This window comes from Eucyclogobius newberryi, unplaced genomic scaffold (assembly GCF_026437365.1).
Source record: "Eucyclogobius newberryi isolate DKJ021-1_F unplaced genomic scaffold, fEucNew1.0.hap1 SCAF_21, whole genome shotgun sequence".
Taxonomy (NCBI): domain Eukaryota; kingdom Metazoa; phylum Chordata; class Actinopteri; order Gobiiformes; family Gobiidae; genus Eucyclogobius; species Eucyclogobius newberryi.
In genome coordinates this window covers 19,824,729-19,844,697 of record NW_027315846.1, presented here as the reverse complement: position 1 = coordinate 19,844,697, position 19,969 = coordinate 19,824,729, and the positions used below count along the sequence as shown (strand labels likewise).

General features: G+C 43.2%; 1 protein-coding gene across 1 annotated transcript; it reads right to left on the bottom strand.

Annotated features, from left to right (window-relative positions):
* Positions 1-262: 262 nt before the first annotated feature.
* Positions 263-19,957, bottom strand: rpap1 (RNA polymerase II associated protein 1). The gene is given in 29 exon segments (XM_072457438.1): positions 263-378; positions 9,876-9,909; positions 9,911-10,036; positions 10,880-10,936; positions 11,550-11,726; positions 11,876-12,107; positions 12,182-12,300; positions 12,596-13,016; positions 13,225-13,367; positions 13,644-13,787; positions 13,866-14,055; positions 14,133-14,239; positions 14,865-15,060; positions 15,136-15,303; positions 15,392-15,549; positions 15,792-15,962; positions 16,061-16,195; positions 16,263-16,427; positions 16,542-16,709; positions 16,907-17,008; positions 17,108-17,206; positions 17,277-17,392; positions 17,556-17,717; positions 18,588-18,752; positions 18,842-18,989; positions 19,076-19,165; positions 19,242-19,390; positions 19,470-19,645; positions 19,736-19,957. Coding segments are annotated over 28 exon segments (4,233 nt in total). The 5' UTR covers position 19,645; positions 19,736-19,957.
* Between the last annotated feature and the right edge of the window lie 12 nt (positions 19,958-19,969).

The following is a 19,969-nucleotide window of genomic DNA, read 5'->3' as shown; positions in this document are numbered from 1 at the left end:
CCATCACCCACTGTAGTTTAGATTTTTGGAGTTACTTCCGTTGTTGCTGTTGCTTTCAATGGTGCATCTCTGAAACAATAACTGTCTTTCCATCCAGACTTTTAATCTTGATTGCCTTCCTTTGCAGAGCGGCGTCTTTACACACAACCAGCAGCAAGCCATTTCAAAGAGCTGTCGCACCTTTGATTTCACCCACTGCCTAACTTAGATTCGATGTTAGTGTTACTGGATTCCACTCATTAATGAACGCATCACCTTACCCTCATTCCCGACTACTTTTGGAGTCAACAGTAGCAAAACTTTCATCCTTCGTGTCCTCCATGTCCCCCATGATCCACCACAGTTTCTTGGTTCCGCTGTAACAGAAAACCTCCACCTCTGTGATGTCACCAAAAAGCACAGTTCCGTAAAAAATGCAGAGAAAATTGGCACGCAACTTATGACAGTTTAAACTGTCAGGTGTAATTATATGTCAAATCATAACTTTTGTGTGATTTAAATGGATTTTGGCCTTTGTTTACAAACTGGATGCAGTTAAGGAAATATCTTTGTCATATTTGCTGCCCATGTCCAACCAGGAAGCGACATTATAAACGGCACCAAAATATTGCAGATTTATAAAGTCACTATGCAAGATCTTCACAGTTAGTTTCACATTCATTATCTCGGAGGCCAGCCAAGATGGTGCAGCAAAAAAAAGAGGCCAACCTGTCTGAATATAAAAGATTCATTAAAAAAGGTCTATAATATCATTATTTTACACAACTTAATGATATTCTGCAACATCAATCTAGTTTAGAAAATATGCCAACAAACAACAAATAACTAAATTTGAATGTCCATTAACTAAAGCTGTATTTTTCATAATCTGTGGATGAGGCAGGGTAAATTAATACATTTTGTTTCCTCTCCTTATAAAGTGTATTGTGAAAGCAGTACTTTGTGCCTAAATCAGAGCACTGCAACTGTCTGTGACTAAAAACATGTACTGATCACACACTTAGAAAGAGACGTGTTGCTATATGACACTATGGGATGAGAGCTGATTGGCTGTGCATTGGCAGTTCGACTCTGCTTGTCTTCCTTCACTTTTTTCAAAAAAGCTATTCTAAAGCTGTGCAAAAACTGCTTATGATACTAGTGATGTGCCAGAGTCGAACACTCCTAAAACTGGACTAGTGTTGTGATGACACGTGTTTCTCGTGTTCCTTTTTCCGGATGTTACCATCCCATGGTACCGCAATGTCCACCACCACGGCTTTCCTCTGCACCTTGTCGTCCACCATTATGTCCGGTTGGTTCGCCTTTACCATTCAGTCTGTTTTTGTCTGGAAGTCCCAGAGGACCTTGGCTCGGTTGTTCTCCACCACCTTTGGAGGTGTTTCCTACTTTGTCCTTGGGGTCTCCAGCCCGTACTCTGCACAGATGTTTCTGTACACTATGTCAGCTCCTGGTTATGGCGCTCCATGTGCTGTCCCTGTCAGCATCTTGCACCCTGCAGTTATGTGCGGGATGGTCTCAGGGCCCCACCCCCTTTGCACAGCCTACACCTTGGGTCTTGTCTGGTGTGGTAGATCTGGGCCTCTATTGCTCTAGTGTTCACACTGTGTATACACACAGTATATAAGGGAGTAGTCACAGAGAGGAAAGCGGCAACAGCCAAATACCTACAACGAGTGAGGCAAGTCCTAAGACGCTCAATGGCAAGAACAAGTTCCCGGACAATAAAGCCTACCCTGCCAGTGATCATATACCCTGCAGGAATAACAAGGTGGCCAAAGGGAGGGATACCGACCACATCTGCGTGAAAGTTCCTCACCATGCATGGAGGGTTCCAACCCAAATCCAGCACCCTGAGACTGTACACTAACCGTAAGTAACTAAGTGGACTAGTGAGTGTGAGAGCCACTAAACAGGATGAAACATCCAAGATCCAAAGTACATCAAGGACAAGCCCCCAACAGATGACGTGCTCAGGCAATGGGGAACAGAGGAGGAGGTGCTAGAGGAGGGAACATCATTGGAAGACAAACATATATTTAATATAAGTATATTTTTTATGAATTGTTGTATGAAACAGCAAAACATATTATTAACAAATCTTTCTTGAACTATAACTATAATAATCATTATACTGATACATTTTAGTTTTTGGTGTATATAATATTTCTACAATACCTCCCCAAACCCTAATATCACTTGCAAGTTGTGAATTGAGTCCCAGTCTGTTGGATTATAGATTCCATTATCTTTACAACATCAGATGAGAGTGCAGCAGAACTGTCCACACAGGAGGGCTCTCTCTCGGTTGCATGTGAGTGCTCAGGAGGAATGTGTGACAAATGGGCCTCATCACAAAGTTCCCCAGAGTTGTTATTATAAAGCACTTCATGACACCAAACTCAATGTACCTGTACATACAGACTGTTCCAGTGCTTGTTTAAAATGCAGTATTTTATATTCTCGCTGGTTCTGGTGGGCTTTCTATGGCAGTGTTTGGGTCAGCTTGATGGCTTCTGACATGCCCCAAGAAATTTTAGCCACAAATTGTTTATGGTCCCTTTGAATCTGGTGAAAAAACAGCAGATGAAAAGCTGACTGATTTGCTCTGCGGAAACCCCTCAACACTTACTATGTTCACTCTGATTCATCCAAATATGCACATGGAAGTGGAACAGTGCTGCAAAAGGTGTTTGCTTCCACTTGTCGTAACAAATCCAAGCATCATAGTTGTTTTGTCAGTATGTCAGTGTGCATCTGCTAGGCCATGTTTTGCATGGTTTATAAAGTCTTTGCTCTATGTATTTGAAAAAAAAGGTTAGTGCCAGAGTCATGTGACATTGGTGCGTGCGTTGGGTCTAGTCTAAACCAACATCGATGTGAATTCTTTTGGCTTATCTATTTGCAGAACCAGATGCGGTTAAATACATAGAAACACGCTGTGTGTGTTAGCTCTTCTGTCTACAGTACAAAAGTGAAAAAGGGGGCTTTGTTGTGATGAATTAATTAATTATTATTGGCTAGATTATTCTGAACGGTATGTGCGCACAATCCACTATGGTTTTATGTATCCTGCCCTTTCTGTTTGTACTTATTCAAGAACGATTTGACAAACTACTTGTGTCTGATGCGCACAGTGTTGATCTCACAAGTTTATGGGATGCACAGCGTGGGTTCATGCACATGTGCTTTTCACTGCCAGCTGGCCCACAGCAGCTCCACAGCTCCAGCAGGAGGTGAGCTCTGTGACGTCAGCCTCTTACTGTGGACGAGAGCTGGAACAGAGACACTCTGTAGCTCAGGATCTGACAGCTCTGCCTTTTCTTCTACAGTTTATCAAATAGACATACACAGTGCATATTGGCCCGACCAAAATCCCCCCTCTCTATTGTGCCAGATAAGACAGGTAACACAGAGTTAGCCGGTGGGTGCACTGGACAGCTAACGGTAGAGTATTGATTGGCCAGCGCTGAGTGGTTCTCAGTCCAATTCATTAGTGCTGAACGACTAAAGCGCCTGACCTCATGCGTAATGCCATCAATGCAACAGAATCCGTTAGATTTCTGCCTCTTTGTGACCGTAAAAGCCACCTCACAATTACGGATGTCGCGGCAAAGCAAAACGTGTTAAGTTAGCTGGTAAAAGAGAATAGGCTGTAAAAGACAGGTTTAGATGGACACATGAAAGAGCATTAGAAAGCACAAAACATTACCACATAGATCTGTTTGACTTTTTAAGGATGTTTTACATGGTCATATACCTGTTCTTTTGTGATAAGTGGTTACGCAGTCAATAAACACACAGTAGAAATGTGAAAATCAGAAATAAATATCAGCAGGACTTTGAACATTGGCGCAACAGAGGCACTTAGTCATCATGCTCATCCGTCCCAAAGCTAAAATAAATCTATACTTATTTATTGGTAATAAGAGTAATGGTGTTTTAAGAATGTCACCTTAAGCCCCTGTTATGAAAAGCACTGCAGTGTTCGCTCATATTTCTGGAGGAAGCAGAGCCAATCAGCTGGACATGAAGCTTCAAACTAAAAGCCCTCATGAATACAGTAGCAGCAGAGGCTCCTTTTTCACAGGGCACGGGAAACTCCAGGGGACACTGGAGGAATGAGCTCATTTTTACAATTTTTTACTGCAAAAAAAACACAGGGAAATAGGAAGTAATTAAATATAGTACATTGTTTCATTGGGGTACATTGTGACTGAGTAGAGTGTGTATTAAACTTATACACATTTCTGATTTAAAACGAAACCCAGATCAAAGCGTGTCATCCATGACTTGAAAGCCTGGCCACAGGATAAGAACTTATTACAGTAGACGTTTCTTTGCATACGAGGTTAAACTGAATTTATAATAGGTATTGATCAGATTAATCCAGGGTTTCGCACTGTAACCCGAGGGTAATCTTAACTACATCATTCCACTGATCAGTCAGATGTTTTCCCTGCTTTTTTTGCAACTGAAAAACACTTCACAAATTGTAGTAAATAATTCAACACCATTTTGAAGAGCTATGCATCATTCTGACCTGGTCTTCTCTACAAGCTAAGAATGCAAATTAACATTTGCCGCATTCGTGTTTAGCTGCGCCTCGTCTTGATGATCGACGAGATTTAATGGCTGCAATGGGCTTAAACAGACTTTTCATTGCATAAGCCTATGGGAAAAGGATCAAACCATTGCCTAGTAAATAAATAAGCTTTTAATTATAAATTTAATAACACACTGGAGTTGCGGCGGCTGCTCTTGCTGGTTGATCCCGTTTGGATTTTCAACTCATCAGCGACGTCAGAGCAAGTTGGGGTAAAGTCGAACACAAACTTTCTCTGGCTGCACCACGTTCAGATCAACGTTGATCAACACTGAACGGATCTGTGCAGGTCTTGCTTATCCCAAACGCGCCTAGTGTTGTTACAGGCCCCTCCCTCAAGTGTGAGTCGCTGCAGAGGCCCCTCCCTCAGGTGTGAGTCGCTGCAGAGGCCCCTCCCTCAGGTGTGAGTTGCTGCACAGGCCCCTCCCTCAGGTGTGAGTCGCTGCAGAGGCCCCTCCCTCAGGTGTGAGTCGCTGCAGAGGTCCCGTCCTCAGGTGTGAGTTGCTGCACAGGCCACTCCCTCAAGTGTGAGTCGCTGCACAGGCCCCTCCCTCAGGTGTGAGTTGCTGCACAGGCCCCTCCCTCAGGTGTGAGTTGCTGCACAGGCCCCTCCCTCAGGTGTGAGTCGCTGCAGAGGCCCCTCCCTCAAGTGTGAGTTGCTGCACAGGCCCCTCCCTCAGGTGTGAGTTGCTGCACAGGCCCCTCCCTCAGGTGTGAGTTGCTGCACAGGCCCCTCCCTCAGGTGTGAGTTGCTGCACAGGCCCCTCCCTCAGGTGTGAGTCGCTGCAGAGGTCCCGCCCTCAGGTGTGAGTTGCTGCACAGGCCCCTCCCTCAGGTGTGAGTTGCTGCACAGGCCCCTCCCTCAGGTGTGAGTTGCTGCACAGGCCCCTCCCTCAGGTGTGAGTCGCTGCAGAGGTCCCGCCCTCAGGTGTGAGTCGCTGCACAGGCCCCTCCCTCAGGTGTGAGTCGCTGCACAGGCCCCTCCCTCAGGTGTGAGTTGCTGCACAGGCCCCTCCCTCAGGTGTGAGTTGCTGCACAGGCCCCTCCCTCAGGTGTGAGTCGCTGCACAGGCCCCTCCCTCAGGTGTGAGTTGCTGCACAGGCCCCTCCCTCAGGTGTGAGTTGCTGCACAGGCCCCTCCCTCAGGTGTGAGTTGCTGCACAGGCCCCTCCCTCAGGTGTGAGTCGCTGCAGAGGTCCCGCCCTCAGGTGTGAGTTGCTGCACAGGCCCCTCCCTCATGTGTGAGTTGCTGCACAGGCCCCTCCCTCAGGTGTGAGTTGCTGCACAGGCCCCTCCCTCAGGTGTGAGTTGCTGCACAGGCCCCTCCCTCAGGTGTGAGTCGCTGCAGAGGTCCCGCCCTCAGGTGTGAGTTGCTGCACAGGCCCCTCCCTCAGGTGTGAGTTGCTGCACAGGCCCCTCCCTCAGGTGTGAGTCACTGCAGAGGTCCCGCCCTCAGGTGTGAGTTGCTGCACAGGCCCCTCCCTCATGTGTGAGTTGCTGCACAGGCCCCTCCCTCAGGTGTGAGTTGCTGCACAGGCCCCTCCCTCAGGTGTGACTCCTGCACCCCCCTCCACTCACTCAGCTTGTTTGGCAGAGCTCTGCGGAAGCTGCGGCTGAATGACTCCTTTGTTCATGTCCAACATGAGAGAACAGCCTCCTGCTTTTAATCAAATCTGTTTCACTGAATTACGGCGGCCTAATGGCATTATGACCGGCTGACACTCATTTAGTCCAGTTTGGAATGTTACTATGTTGGACAATGCAGACTAAACAGTGCCACCCCATGGTGATCTAAAACGGCTTATTAATAGAAACAGATTCATTGACTTCCTGTTTAAACTGTAGAACATCGTGGTATTTACTGTAGCAAGAAGCAGATTTTCTATTGTGAAAAAAGGGCTATGTGACATTTTTGAACCCCACATGTATGAACAGGAAACATTTTTTGAACTAAGTATAATATTTTTGCCACTAGATAACACTAAACCACAAGCCTTATATGTCATGTGGTATCCAGCGGTCAATATGATCACTTTGATCCAACGTTTGTGCTCTGGTGAGTAGGCGTGTCCTCCACGGCCTTGGGTTCCCTGTATGATAATGAGGGATCCACCCATACCACCTGTGGCCCTTCTGAAGTCATGTCTCATGTTGAACTGTACCAAGAGCCAGTATTGGCTGGAGTAGTGGTAGAAAATCTGCCTGGGGATCAGCAGAATCCAGGGTCAAAGCTCAGAGCAGACAGTTGAAACACTGGGGTACTGAAATTACAATTAGTATAGAAAAAAACCTTACAAATCTTATCCCAATGATACACATCTTTAAATGACCATTTTCCTGATCTCCTCCTTTGCCTTCTCTTATATTGTTTTGAGAAACTTACAATAAACTGATTAGAAATTATATTTTTCAATAAATGGTAAACTTTCATGGCTGTTGAGTCACTCATTTTTACTCAAGTGCACCTATTAAGTACTCCTATTTGCTTTTTATTGAATAATTTAATATTATTGATTCACTGACAGAAACAGAATGTACAGCTGGCATGATAATAAACATATTCAAAAGAAGGCTTTTTATGTGGGACATATTTGGTAGATAGTGCAGAAGTGAAAAGCATCTGTGTGAGGAGGTTCCTCTGTACCTCAAGCCACATCCACACGGAGACAAAACTGTGACAATCTTTTTTAAAAACGTGTAAACATGGAACCATTTATTTAAATGTGTACATTCACATAAGATGTCTCAATACATTGTAATCCATATGCCAGGTCCTTGGGGGCGCAGTTAAAAAGTAACACAAAGACATGAAATGAAATAATTAAAACAACAACAACAACAACATGTTGGCTTCAAATGAAATGTATAGAGAAAGAGCGGTTAAACAAAAAGTCTGCCGTACAGCACCATTGTTGTTGCTGTCGGTGTTGTAAAGTTGCAATGATGCAACCTTCACAAAAAAGTTGCGGATATGACTTAACGGCAAAGATGCCAAATCAGCGTTTTGAGATCTTTGCACTCTGGGGCCTGGTTTCAAAAGTTCAGTTTTTAGACTCCTGAAACACCCGCTCCATGTTGATAGTTGCCATTTTAGACAAAATATCTTTGCAGATTTGCCCAAGTTTATCTTCGTCTGAGAACTCATGACTGCAACAGCTCAGATCAACATCAGGGGTGCAGCCCCTCCCCCACCTATGCCTGCTCTCACACACCTGCCCCTCCCTCACCTGATTGCTCCTCACAAGGGAGCCATTACTTCAGAAGGGCCACACGTGGTATGGGTGGATCCCTCATTATCATAAAGGGGGATCTGCACACACTTTTCAAACAACAAAGATTGTTGAAAAATAATGCCCTCTGAGGGTTGAAAGGTTGAGTTGTTATACATTTTTACACAGTGCACTTTTAACCTTTTCAAAATTCATATCTCTTATTTTGTAATATCCAAGTAATTAATCATCAAGCGAAGGACCTCACTCGTTTTCATCTGTCAGCTCTATCAGCCCCAAAGCAAGGCAAAGCATTTCTGGTTTTGAAGAGTTGGATTAAAACTGTAAGAGTCAAGGTGGTTAAATAGGCATTTGACATGACTGATTTTCTTGAATGGAGAAAATACTAAAATACTATACTTTTTTACTTTGACTTGCTTTTTAGCAGTGGTGGAAAGTAACTAAGTACAGAAAGAAAAGAACTGTATCGCACTTTCTACTCCACCACATTTTTTACTGGACTGAAAAGTAGAAATACATGCCCAGTGGTCAAATGGTTAAAGCGAGAATTCAAATAACAGCTCTGACAATTTACTGCATGTCCTCCCTTCTCTCTCATCACCATTTAACACATCTACTATAGATACATCTATAGATCTCTCTCACAAACAAGCACACTACGTCTCAGTCTATCCAAACTCTGAAGAACATATTACGTAGATGGCTGCTCGCAGGCTTCTATTTGAGAGCTCTGAGGTAAAGATCTGGTCATTTAGGGCCCTTGGAGGTTGTGTTCTGTATGTGACAAAGGGGGTCTGCTTTGTCCCATTAGCTTGTTTACCGCTTTATTCATTTCCTTTTTTTGTAATTTGTCATACGCCAACCAGACAGCTAAAATTAAGTATAACAGAATGTGTTTTTTAGATACCACCAGTTAATTATCACACCTTTAAATATGTTATAATATAATAATGTATGTAATTAAAGTAAATACATTTCCGTTAAAGTCAGTCATTCATAATCAAATAAATTTCAAGCAAAAGAAAAAAATGTAGTTTTATGAAAAAGGCTTAAGTGAGTAAGAATCGAGAACATCTATCAAACATATTCTTTAACACAATGTATAAGAAACATATGGGCAATGTTTTTCCTTTATAGAGTACTAACAACATTTTACTTATTACAACACACTTTTGATCACTAAATTAGATCGAAATTAGATCAACTAAATTAACCACAATAAGTCTGAAAGTGAAGTAGGTCTCTGTGCCCATTAACATCTGGCACAGAGATCATCAGGCACAACTCTAATAAATAAAACTGTCTCTTCTGTTAAGGCAGTGTTTTTTCATGCTTATACAGTTAACTTGTGGTGGGCTCTTAAACTGAGCTGCATTGATCACCACAGGCTTTTATCAAAGTGAGTAGACCCTCTGGGCATTTTTCCAATTTCCCATGTTTAACAAAGACAGTAATTCATCAATGAGCATTAATGGGCTCCGTCAGTAAAGAGCCACTAAATGAGGTCCTGATCAATGACAGAAGCAGTGAACACAGCACTACCCAGTCTATAGAAAACATGTTTGAACATTTGCACAAATACAACTTTATTTTCCCTTTGTGTTATTATTGCTAACGTGTTTTAATGTTTATTTAGTCATATAAAAAAATACTCTTATTTTTGATCAAATAAAAAGAAGGGACAAGGTTAGGTGAAAATCCGATTTTATTCCCAGGCACTTCTAAACATGCTTTCATTGGACAGAGTAGATTTTATGTACAGACTAACAGTAATTCAAAAAATGTTAGCCAATGGACACATTTGTGGAATCAATTATTCAATCCATCTGATAGTCCATCCACAGCTTTTTTATTCTTACCATTTGTTGTTTTGTGGTTTCAAGACAGCCATAAAAACCCACGAAACAAATTATGATTGTTGCCAGTATATAAACACTTCTGTTAGTGTTTAGAACTGCTAGATCTCTCCACTAATGCAGCACAGGCCTATTCACATGGCGAAGGATCATAGCACGTGTCCCCTGTTCTCTCACTTCTCACTCTGATCTTGGTGGCCAGTGTCATTACTGGGGGGCGTCCTGTGGACCCAGGACTTGTTCCAAGCGCTTTGTCCTGATGGGAGGCAGCTGCTCGTACAGGTCAAAACCACAGTCTGACTGCTGCTGGGGAAGACGAAACCGCAGAAGGTGCTTCTTCAACACCTGAAACCAGAGGTGTTCAGTTAATATGTGTTCTCAGAGAGCACACAACTCTGATCTCAGGACAGCAGCACAGATCATTCATAACACACACATCTATCACATAGACAAACCATACAAACCATAAATCCCATTTCCAGACCTTTCAACAAAGATTTAAAGTTTAAATCTTTGTTGAAAGGTCTGGAAATGGGAGTTTAAAGTTTAAATTGACCTATTTAAATCAGTTTCCAAACCTTTTGTAATTTATTCCATGTTGAGGGAGCAGAATGAAATGCCATTTTACCTGTTTCTTTGCCAACATTTGAAACAGAAAGCAACACTGAGTCTTGAGCACGCAAAGAATACTGTCCATCTGTTTTTTGTTGAATATATGCACTAAGATATGGAAGTAGCGACACAATAATAATTGAAACATATTTGGTAATAAATTTGATACTGTTGAAATTTGGCATCTTAAACCACACCATATTAACATTAATGTGGGGTGTGCTCTTGTAGACTCTTATCACTCTTATAAAGCAAAAATAAATTATAGGTTTATATCTTTATTGACCTTTATTTAACCAGGAAAGTCCCACTGAGATTTAGAATTGCTCTTTCGGGAGAGTCCTCGTCCCAGAGTGGACTCTATTGTACACGTTTTAGTGGTAGAGGAAACCTACGCAGTTACGGAGAGAACATGCAAACTCCACAAAGAAGGGGAATCAAGCCGTGCCACACTGAGCTGTACAGCTTAGTGTCTTTGTAGTCGCACACAGAGCAACGGGACTGAGCTGTCGTAAGTATTTCAAATGGAAGTGAAGAGTAAAGCAGAAGAATGTACAGAGTCTGGGGCAGAGCTACCTCATCAGTCAGGTAGAAAATTTTCCGTAGCATACTGACACGAGCCGCTTCCACCTCCTGTAACACACATACATACATCACTACAGGCGCTGTGCATGATTAAGAGTTAGAGCCAAGAAAAAACACCTCGGGAATAGAGTATATTCTGAAGAATTCTGACCTACACTTGGCTAATATTAGACATATGAAGAAATAATATATCCTCCTTAGTATGCTTCCCCTCACTTCAGCAGCTTAGAGTGTCTGACTATGTGAAGTATGTGAACTCTTACACATGAGCAGCGGGCTCTAGCCTCCAGGCTCCTCTAAAATGGGTTTAACATCAATCTCCTGTCCTTCAAAAACACCACTTTTCTGTTATGCATTAGACTCACATCTTTGATTTGCATTAAAGCCTTTTTATGATTTTTGAGGTTTATAAATGTGCATCCTTAAGCCCATTTTGGCGTGCATTAGACTGATGGAGAGTTGAATGATGGAGAGTTGAACTGAGGTATACAATATTATATAAATGTAACAACTACTGTAGTTAGATGATTAAAAACAAATTGCAAATAATTACTGTAAATTAAATTCCAGCAAGGCTAATGGTAACCTGAAGTTTATATTAATAAAAAAAGAGTCAGAACGTTTGTAGACATATATAGCTTTACAGTGAAGTGTATGTTACCTGTGATGCAGCATGCTGGGAGAAAATGAAGGAGTTGATGTGAGAGAGTGCAACCACATATAGGACAGGGCACCAGCGCTGTTTCAGGACTCCTGTGAGCAGGCAGCGGAAGTACAGGCGCAGCAAGGCTAGGCAGTCTTCAGGGGGAGAGGTGTAGCGCTCCAGGGGGATGGACAGCTAAGGAATTTAAGAACTTTAAAGACTTCGAAAAAACACTTAAAATAGACACAAATGTTAAAAGTTAACTTCAAACAACTTGAATCAAACAATACATGATTTCTGCATTACTTGTAGGGTGTAATGCAGTTTACTGACAATAATATTACCTGTTCCATAGTGACATTGAGTGAGCGAAGCATCCCCACGTGCTCTCCAAACACAGCTAGTCTGAGATCCACACTGGACCTTCGCTGCAAAGGCAGCAGCATCCAACAGCAAAACAACGGGTCCCCAAATGACACAGCCTCATACTGAGCCAGTAGGGCTGAGTACAGGTCCTGGAAGGAGGCCAGGCCTGGGGGACGGATGCTCAGGTCCATAGAATTCAGCCGGGATTCTCTGAAAACAGAAACATCTTCTATGATCACAAAGTTCTATGTTTATATGAAGAGGAAGTGCGTTGAGAAATGAACCTTGTGAGCAGCCGGAAAAAAGCCCACGTGAGACTTTGGATGGGTCTCTCGAGGAACAGGTCACTGGAGCAGAGGAACACACAGGACAAACGGGCCAGTTTGGCTACAGCCGGGATCACCTGCAACAAGAACATTTTGTCGCGATCATTTAATCAGAGTCAGGCAGGTCAATGTGTTCCTGTGGGTCTTCTTTGGCATATAGGCTTTATTGAATAGGACAGTATAGTGTGAAATGGTGAGAAAAGCAGGGAGGACATTCAGCATATTGTCAGAGGCAGGAATGTTGTTTTAACAATACAAAAATAACAAAGAATGTTAAATCACTTTTATTACTGCCCATTCACAAACCAGCTGTGGTGGAAGCTCATGTCTAAACAATGATGGGACATATTTTGGGCAATAATCAGATAGTACCTTTAGAGCCTCCTCTCTCCAGACGTCCAGCATCAGCAGCCACTGGAGGCAGTGGGTCACAGTTATCAGTGCACCCGGGGGCAGCTCCTCCACGGACAGACCCCCACCCTCAGACACCCCGGCCCGCTCATACAGGCTCACTAAGGGAAGGTAGGGCCAATCAGAAGGCACAGTGGGACCACTGAGCTCTGGGAGGAACTGAGATGTGATCCAAGGGGTTCGACCGAAGAGTGAGTTTTGGGACACCGCAACAGCTGGTTCCAAATGGGCCAAATGGGTCAGAAAGCAGGCCCGGATGGAGGGCAGTTGGGCACAGGCCTCTCTAAGCAATGAGCCTACGGCCTGACCAGAGCTGGAGATTTTCTCCTGGAGCCTGAGCTCCCCCAGTTCAACTGCCTCTGGTCCTCCACTGTGGCCCTCTCTGCAGACAAACAAAGTCAACAACAAATAATTTCAACCGCGTCATTCTTTAAAGAAATTAATCACACTTTTTGATTTGGAACTAGATCTTATTATATTAAGGATTTCCATTAATTAGCCTATTACATAGTAGGTTACAAGGGTTACATGCAAACATCAAAGAAAGCACTGGACTACAACTGAATCAGAACTACATTAGAATTGCTCACGGTATGAAGGACTTGCTAAAGATGATGGTTGAGAGAAGCTCATAAGCCAGGAATTCACTTCCTGGTAGCAGCCAAGTTAACAGAACCAGCGCCATCTGGTGGAAGAGTGGAGTTTGTTTGGCTACTTCTGGATCAACAGGAACCTGCAGATTTAAAAAAAACAAAGCAAAAAAAACATTAAAACAATTATTCAAACCATATAAACAATTATTTTTGCACCAGCAATGGGATTTAGTTTACAACAAATAGTGTAGTCTTTTAAATGTATTCAACTTCACCAACATGGGTCATGTGAGGACACTCCTCATGTTACCACAATATTAATATCATTATTATACTTGAATATTAACAAAGAATTCCCGATGGTAAACATACAGTAATCCAGATTATAATGTTGCAGCAGAGTGGCTGAAGCGTACCAGCCTGTGTGCCAGTCGCAGCAGCAGGTACAGGAGATGGTGCTCGTGGCGCAGGAGCCAGGCTCTAGTGAGGGACAAGGTAGGGGTGGCACGGGCAGCGCAATGAAGGTACTCAAGAACAGGCTCAGAAAGGAGACTGGTGAACTAAAGAGAAAAAGACAAAGATTGTGACATATCAAGCACAGAGTATTAGTCAACTAGGTCTTACAGACATCTCCCTGCCTTTAATGCGAGGCCTTTGTGGATGGATGTGACTGTGTCCAGCAGAAAGGCCAGTCCTGTCAACAGGGGGAGGGGAGATGTGGAAGAAGCCGGCCCAGGAGAGTCCTTCCATCCCGGACAAGACAGGCCAGGTAGACTAGCAGTGGTCTCACCATGGTTCTGGAGAGCACTACACACCGCTGAGAAAGACCTGAGGCAATATAAACAATATTAACACGGATATATCATCATACCTACCACACAAAGCCCTTTCATATGGAAACTCACTTAAGATTCTTCATGAGCTCTTGTACCACACGATGGGACAGCAGTGTCATGAGCTCTGATGCCAGCCCCTCCAGTTCCTCCAGGGTGTGGACTGGACTGAAGCTCTTCTGTGAAGAAATGTTTGGTTTCAATTATTACCCTTAACATTATTTTGATTGTGCCATCATACAGTGCCTGTCCAAAAAATGTTGCAACCTGGATTCAACTTAGCAAATGGGTACGAGTCTCCTATAGATATTATACTCTGTATGGCTGATAGGTTTAAATAATATGTTGCAGCTGAAAGCCAAACTGATGCAATGAGTAGCTTCTCATTTCTGAAACAACCATGTGGAAAGACAAATCCCGTGGTCAAAGAAAATATGTCAATGTGTATGAGAAGAGTCAGATCTTTGGCATCGGGCAGAGAAAACATCTGAGAACCAGAAACGAATCTACTACAGATCTGAACCCCAGTGAGAGTGTTTGGGACGAGCTGGAGAAGAATTTGTGCTGTGGTCACTCTCTCACATCATCAATCATTATATATTTTTTTTAATGTATATAAAGCAACACTGGAATAAACTTTTAACTTAGCAGAAGCTTATTGAAACTATGCCACAGTGAATGTAAGCTGTAATTAAATTGATCAATGTTCACTGTCAATTATTACTTAGTATGTACTATGTTTTTGTGAGTCTGTAATCTATAGAAGCTGTGCCCAGTGAATATGCTTAAACAAGAAGCCTGTACCTGTAGAGACAGTTGATGGTAATAAGCCTGTAGGTAGATGAGGTATGCAGGAATAAGAGCCAGGCTGATCTCTTTCTGGGCCTCACCATCAAGTCCTTTCAAAAAGCTCTTTAAGTGAGACACCAAGGTCTGCTGCAGTCCAGAGACATGTTCCCAGCAAACAGGGGGAGGAGGCAGGCACTGTTCACCACCAGAACTATGTGTAGAGTTCAAAAATACATTAACAATGTTTGAACAAAGTCATGTGCCAAGCCGGGGTCTGATAACTAACCTGAGCATAGCAGTCTGCAGCTCCTGGTGGCACCCAGCTGTATGCGTGATCTGAGTGAGCAGACAAACCAGGGCCAGCAGCCTCTGGAGCCGCTCCTCTAACAGAGGCTCTGACGGGGTAAGGGGTCCAGGACACTGGAGGGACTTCAGTAAGGCTGGATACAAATCACTTGGAACAAAGGGATACATATGCGTTTCTAATGATATATGCAATGACAATACCTTTAAACAGTATCTCAAAGTGTACGTGCACTTACAGGTATAGGTCGCAGGCCTGCCCATAGCGGGCGGCCACAGCCCACAGTCGGTAAGCCTCAGTAGAGATCCTTAAAGCCTCAGCCTCCTGTAGTAGCAGGTCACCGGGCTCAGCACTGAGCAGGCAGGAGAGACGCTCCTTCACCCCAAAAGAGTTTAACTGGAGCACACACAGCCACATTCAGAGAGCGGTATGTATGTATGTATGTATGTATGTATGTATGTGTGTATATATATATATATATATATATATATATATATATATATATATATATATATATATATATATATATATATATATATATATATATATATATATATATATATATATATATATATATATATATATATATATATATATATATATCAGAATATAGAAGCTCTCAAATTATAATCACTCACTATTCTGGCACAGAGATGTCTGCCAGCTGTGGACAGCACTCGAAGCAATTTCAACGCACTGGTTTGAGGGATTCCATATAGAGACTTGGGAGGGGCTGGGCCAGGGGCCAACCAAGAGGAGGGCAGGAAGTCGCGCACAATTCCCTCGATCAGACGAGGGCAGTCCAACACCTGATACATGCACAGTATTAAAATGTTTACAAAAAACATGCATGCATTCTTTTTATGCAGCTAGTGTGTAATCATGACTGTAATGTAACAGGCAGCACCTGAGTGGCAGAGGAAGTGGAGTGCCTCGCAAGCCGAATAATGATCTCCATTATGTTATGGATGACGTGAGGAGGCGGACAGACAACCTCCAGAATGTATCGCAGTCGAGGAAGAAGATTCATTTTTAATAAACCCTTAAAACAAAAAAATCTAACAAGTCAGTAACAAATAAGAGAACATGGCCAGGGTGCACAGACTTACCCTTACAACATCCTGCCGTGCCACCTCATAGTCACTCTTGTCATTTTGCTTTTCTTTGGTCTCTTTTAGGGGCTCGTTCTCATCATCATCCTCCTCATCAGCAGATGGCAGCAGAGGAAATGAGGCCATGCCACTAATCCAAGAGAAAGTGCTGTCCATACATGCCTGATGTGGAACATTGCAAGAATATCATTTGTTAGGGTCATCAAAGTGGAGGAACAATGATGGATATTCAACACCACTTGTACCAGAATCTGTGTTAGAAGATTATAAACTTACTTCCTCCTCGGCACACACTAGTAGTGCATGTAGCGTGTGCACGGCAGCGCACACTACGCCCTCAACACTGTCGTCCAGAGAAAAGCGCAGCAGGAAGAGGAGGCCAGCATCAAGCAGAGAGGGGAGCACACAGCCCTTCAGGGAGGAGCGGTACTCGCCATATCGGGCCTGGAGGAGAGTAACCAGGAAAGAGATTGTACATATAAAATACAATACACATACTACTATTTGTATGAGTGTTTGACTAAATCTACTGTGGTTGTGGAGGTTGCCCCATAAACCAGGAATAGTTGTTTGATTTCAGGCCATCTTTATACGTACATAAACCTAATGCCAAAGTATGTTATTAGTATGCGAGAGGTTACCTTCGAAATAATATTAGCCAGAGTGCTGAGAGCCAAACTCCTCTGCTGGATCACTTGACTACGGGACAGCAGGAACAGTTCCTGGAGAGAATACCCTGCTCGCTGTGAAGAACAGAAAAGATGGAAAGTCTTTAATACAATTAACAGCGAGCAGGGTCCAACAGTTAAAGCCCATAGTGTGACAGATGTAGCAACTCTGACCTCTGGCTCCTCTCCGTGGTGGTGCAGACCCAGGTGAGTGGGTAGGTCTTCTGTGGGTGGGATCAGCATTCCAGCAAAGTTGAACCGTGCCTGCATGGCCTACCAAAACGCACTACATGTTGAGTTTTCGATTAAAATAAAAACATCTAGAAGAATACAACTCTCCTACTTTATTGGTTCCCCTGTTCCTTGGTGGAGGCAAGTCTCTCATCCACTCAAGCTTCTCAGGCTCCAGTTTATCCATATGCACCCAGTCTTTGTGAGGCTTCACTGGCAGGTCAGCTTCTACACACAACACTGTTCATTGAGCTTACATTAGCATCAAAATCAAGTAGACTTTGATAAGTAATGCCAACAAAGAGATGACTTCTCCCTGTCAATTTAAATATTTATGTCCTTATCCATTCATCAGAACAAGGGATGCTGAGATCAAAGAAAGGCACATTACCAGAGACAGATTCTTGGTCGGGCTCCATCCCCACATCCACATGAGCACTTGATGAACGAGCCACAGCGTCACGAGGAGGAGTGCTCTGGCCTCCAGGTGCTGGTGCAGAGGGTGGACTGTTCTGGGCTTTACGTGATTTTATAAACTCCACCAGCCTTGGATCTAAGGCAGGGGACAATGAGTGAAACATTTATCACATGGAAAGTTAAATATATAATTCTATATACGTGAAAAAATTCAATGAACGTTAAATTGAAGTCAATTAATGAATATGTTATGGTAAACTACTTAAATAGAAACAAGTAGGTTCCACTTATAATAGTTGGACAGTATAAATCCTCATCATTATAAACATTAAAGATTATTTGCATTGGAGAGTATGCAGGGCTTCTACAATTGTTTATCATATAACTCACAAGAATATTATTGGCTCGAGCCATTCCATGGAATGGAATGCGACGAGTCTTTGTTATCGTTATTGCCTGGTTTATTATTATTATTATTATTATTCATGGTAATTTTGCCACAACTCGGACATTTTTGACCCCCTGAACATCAATGAAAAGTCCCACATGGGGACATAGACGCGATCGGCTCGACCCGAATAAAATGGAGGTTGCAAGAACGCCCGTCGCAACAATGCCGACTAGTTCAAAAAAGAAAAAACATGAAACTCTTAATCTTTGGCCTAGGCACATGAGACTTGGGACAGTGATAGAGCTACCTTTGACATCTGACCTTTGACGAATAAAACACACCTGGCAGCATCGCTCTATGATAAACAGGAAGTCAGCCATGTCGAATTAAAAGTGGCGCCGCCACGTTTGACTTTTTTTTTCAAAATCGTACTTGTCCTAGGTTTTTTGTCCGATCAAGCTCAAAACAACACTTTGAGCATCTAAAGACATATATTGATATTCCTTACGGTTTCCGCGTAACACGCCCTCAAAATAGTGGTGTGGTCACGCGGGAAGGCGGCAAGAGCAGCTTTAATTCAGGTTTGTTTCTGCTGTGCTGTGTATAAATGTGTACCAAGTCGAGACAGAAGTTTCTTTTGCTCATTCAAGATCTCCGACTCCGACATGCCCTCTAGTTTCTCTTGGTTCTCTCTGTGATTTCTCAAGATCTCCTCTGAGCCACTTGGCACCATGAGACCCTGCCCCGATATCAGCCTGGAGCCCGCCACTGCAGCTTGATCTGTAGAGAACACATGCATACAACAGCTGTTTGGCAGAGAAGATATAAGCGCACAAACAGAAATATTATTTTGGATGGAATATAATAACCTGTATCCATTTTGCACCCCACCACCAAGTCTTTCTTTGTCTGTGCCTGAAAAGATAAACCTGGACCACTGAACCGTGCCTTTCTTTTAGCAGTGATCTGCCGTGCAAAGATGCTCTTTTTACAACCAGGACCTGAAGCGTCTGGCATCTATCAAACGAAAGTGTATTCCAATAAATAAAATGAGTTACTTTCTATTTTATCTCTTGAATAATATATAGATGCATTACTTTTACCTCACAATGTTCAGAGCGATGGAGAACTTTGGGAAACGCCAAACCAGTAAACTCCGGGAGTGACACAGGGACAGAGCTGGTATCTTTTTCCTTTAAGACAGATATTGTTTGCAAGAAATTAGCCAAAGAAACATACAAAACAAAGACATGTATTTAATTTACATACAATTATTCTAGACAGGACAGCACTGATGTGAGTGTCATGTTTGTCCATTTGTTCCTCAGCATCGTCAAGCTCAAAGGTCACACGGCTGGACTTGACCCTGGACTTCTTTGGTGGAGCTGGGGTCAGAGAGGGCACTTCATCTGGAAGGTCTGCAAAAGTCACATGTTTAGTACCACAAAAGTCCCATGTATATGCAACACATCACTAGATGCTGAGTGAATGTTAAACCTTCTATGGAGACGACATCCCTCTGCCCATGCTCGTCTGTGGCTCCACTCTGCGGTCTCCTCTTGTCCGGCCGGCGGACCACACTGGCAGCGGCCTGGGCTCCAGAGCTCAGGAACCTCTGCTGCTCCACCAACAGGTCCGACTCCGAGTCTGAAGGCTGTGGCCGCCGCAACATCCTTTTCACATCACATAACACAGTGGTTCATTTATGTCAGCAACATATGCACATATGCTACCACGTAAAACTGACAATAATGTTCTCAAACCTTGTAGGAGGATGATTTGTTTCACGTAGAACAGCAAGTGAAGTTTACATCAGTACAACTAAAGGTAACTTATTAATAGAGCTGAGCCGGTGTAACTTCCTCTGACGATGCAAACTCAAACATGAATTAAATGCTCAAAAATGTGAAGGCTACTCTGGCTCACTTTCTTTCTTGGATAAAGCTCCTCGTGCATTTACTGCGCCGAAGATAAACACGCGGAGCCCTTTTAGTGTG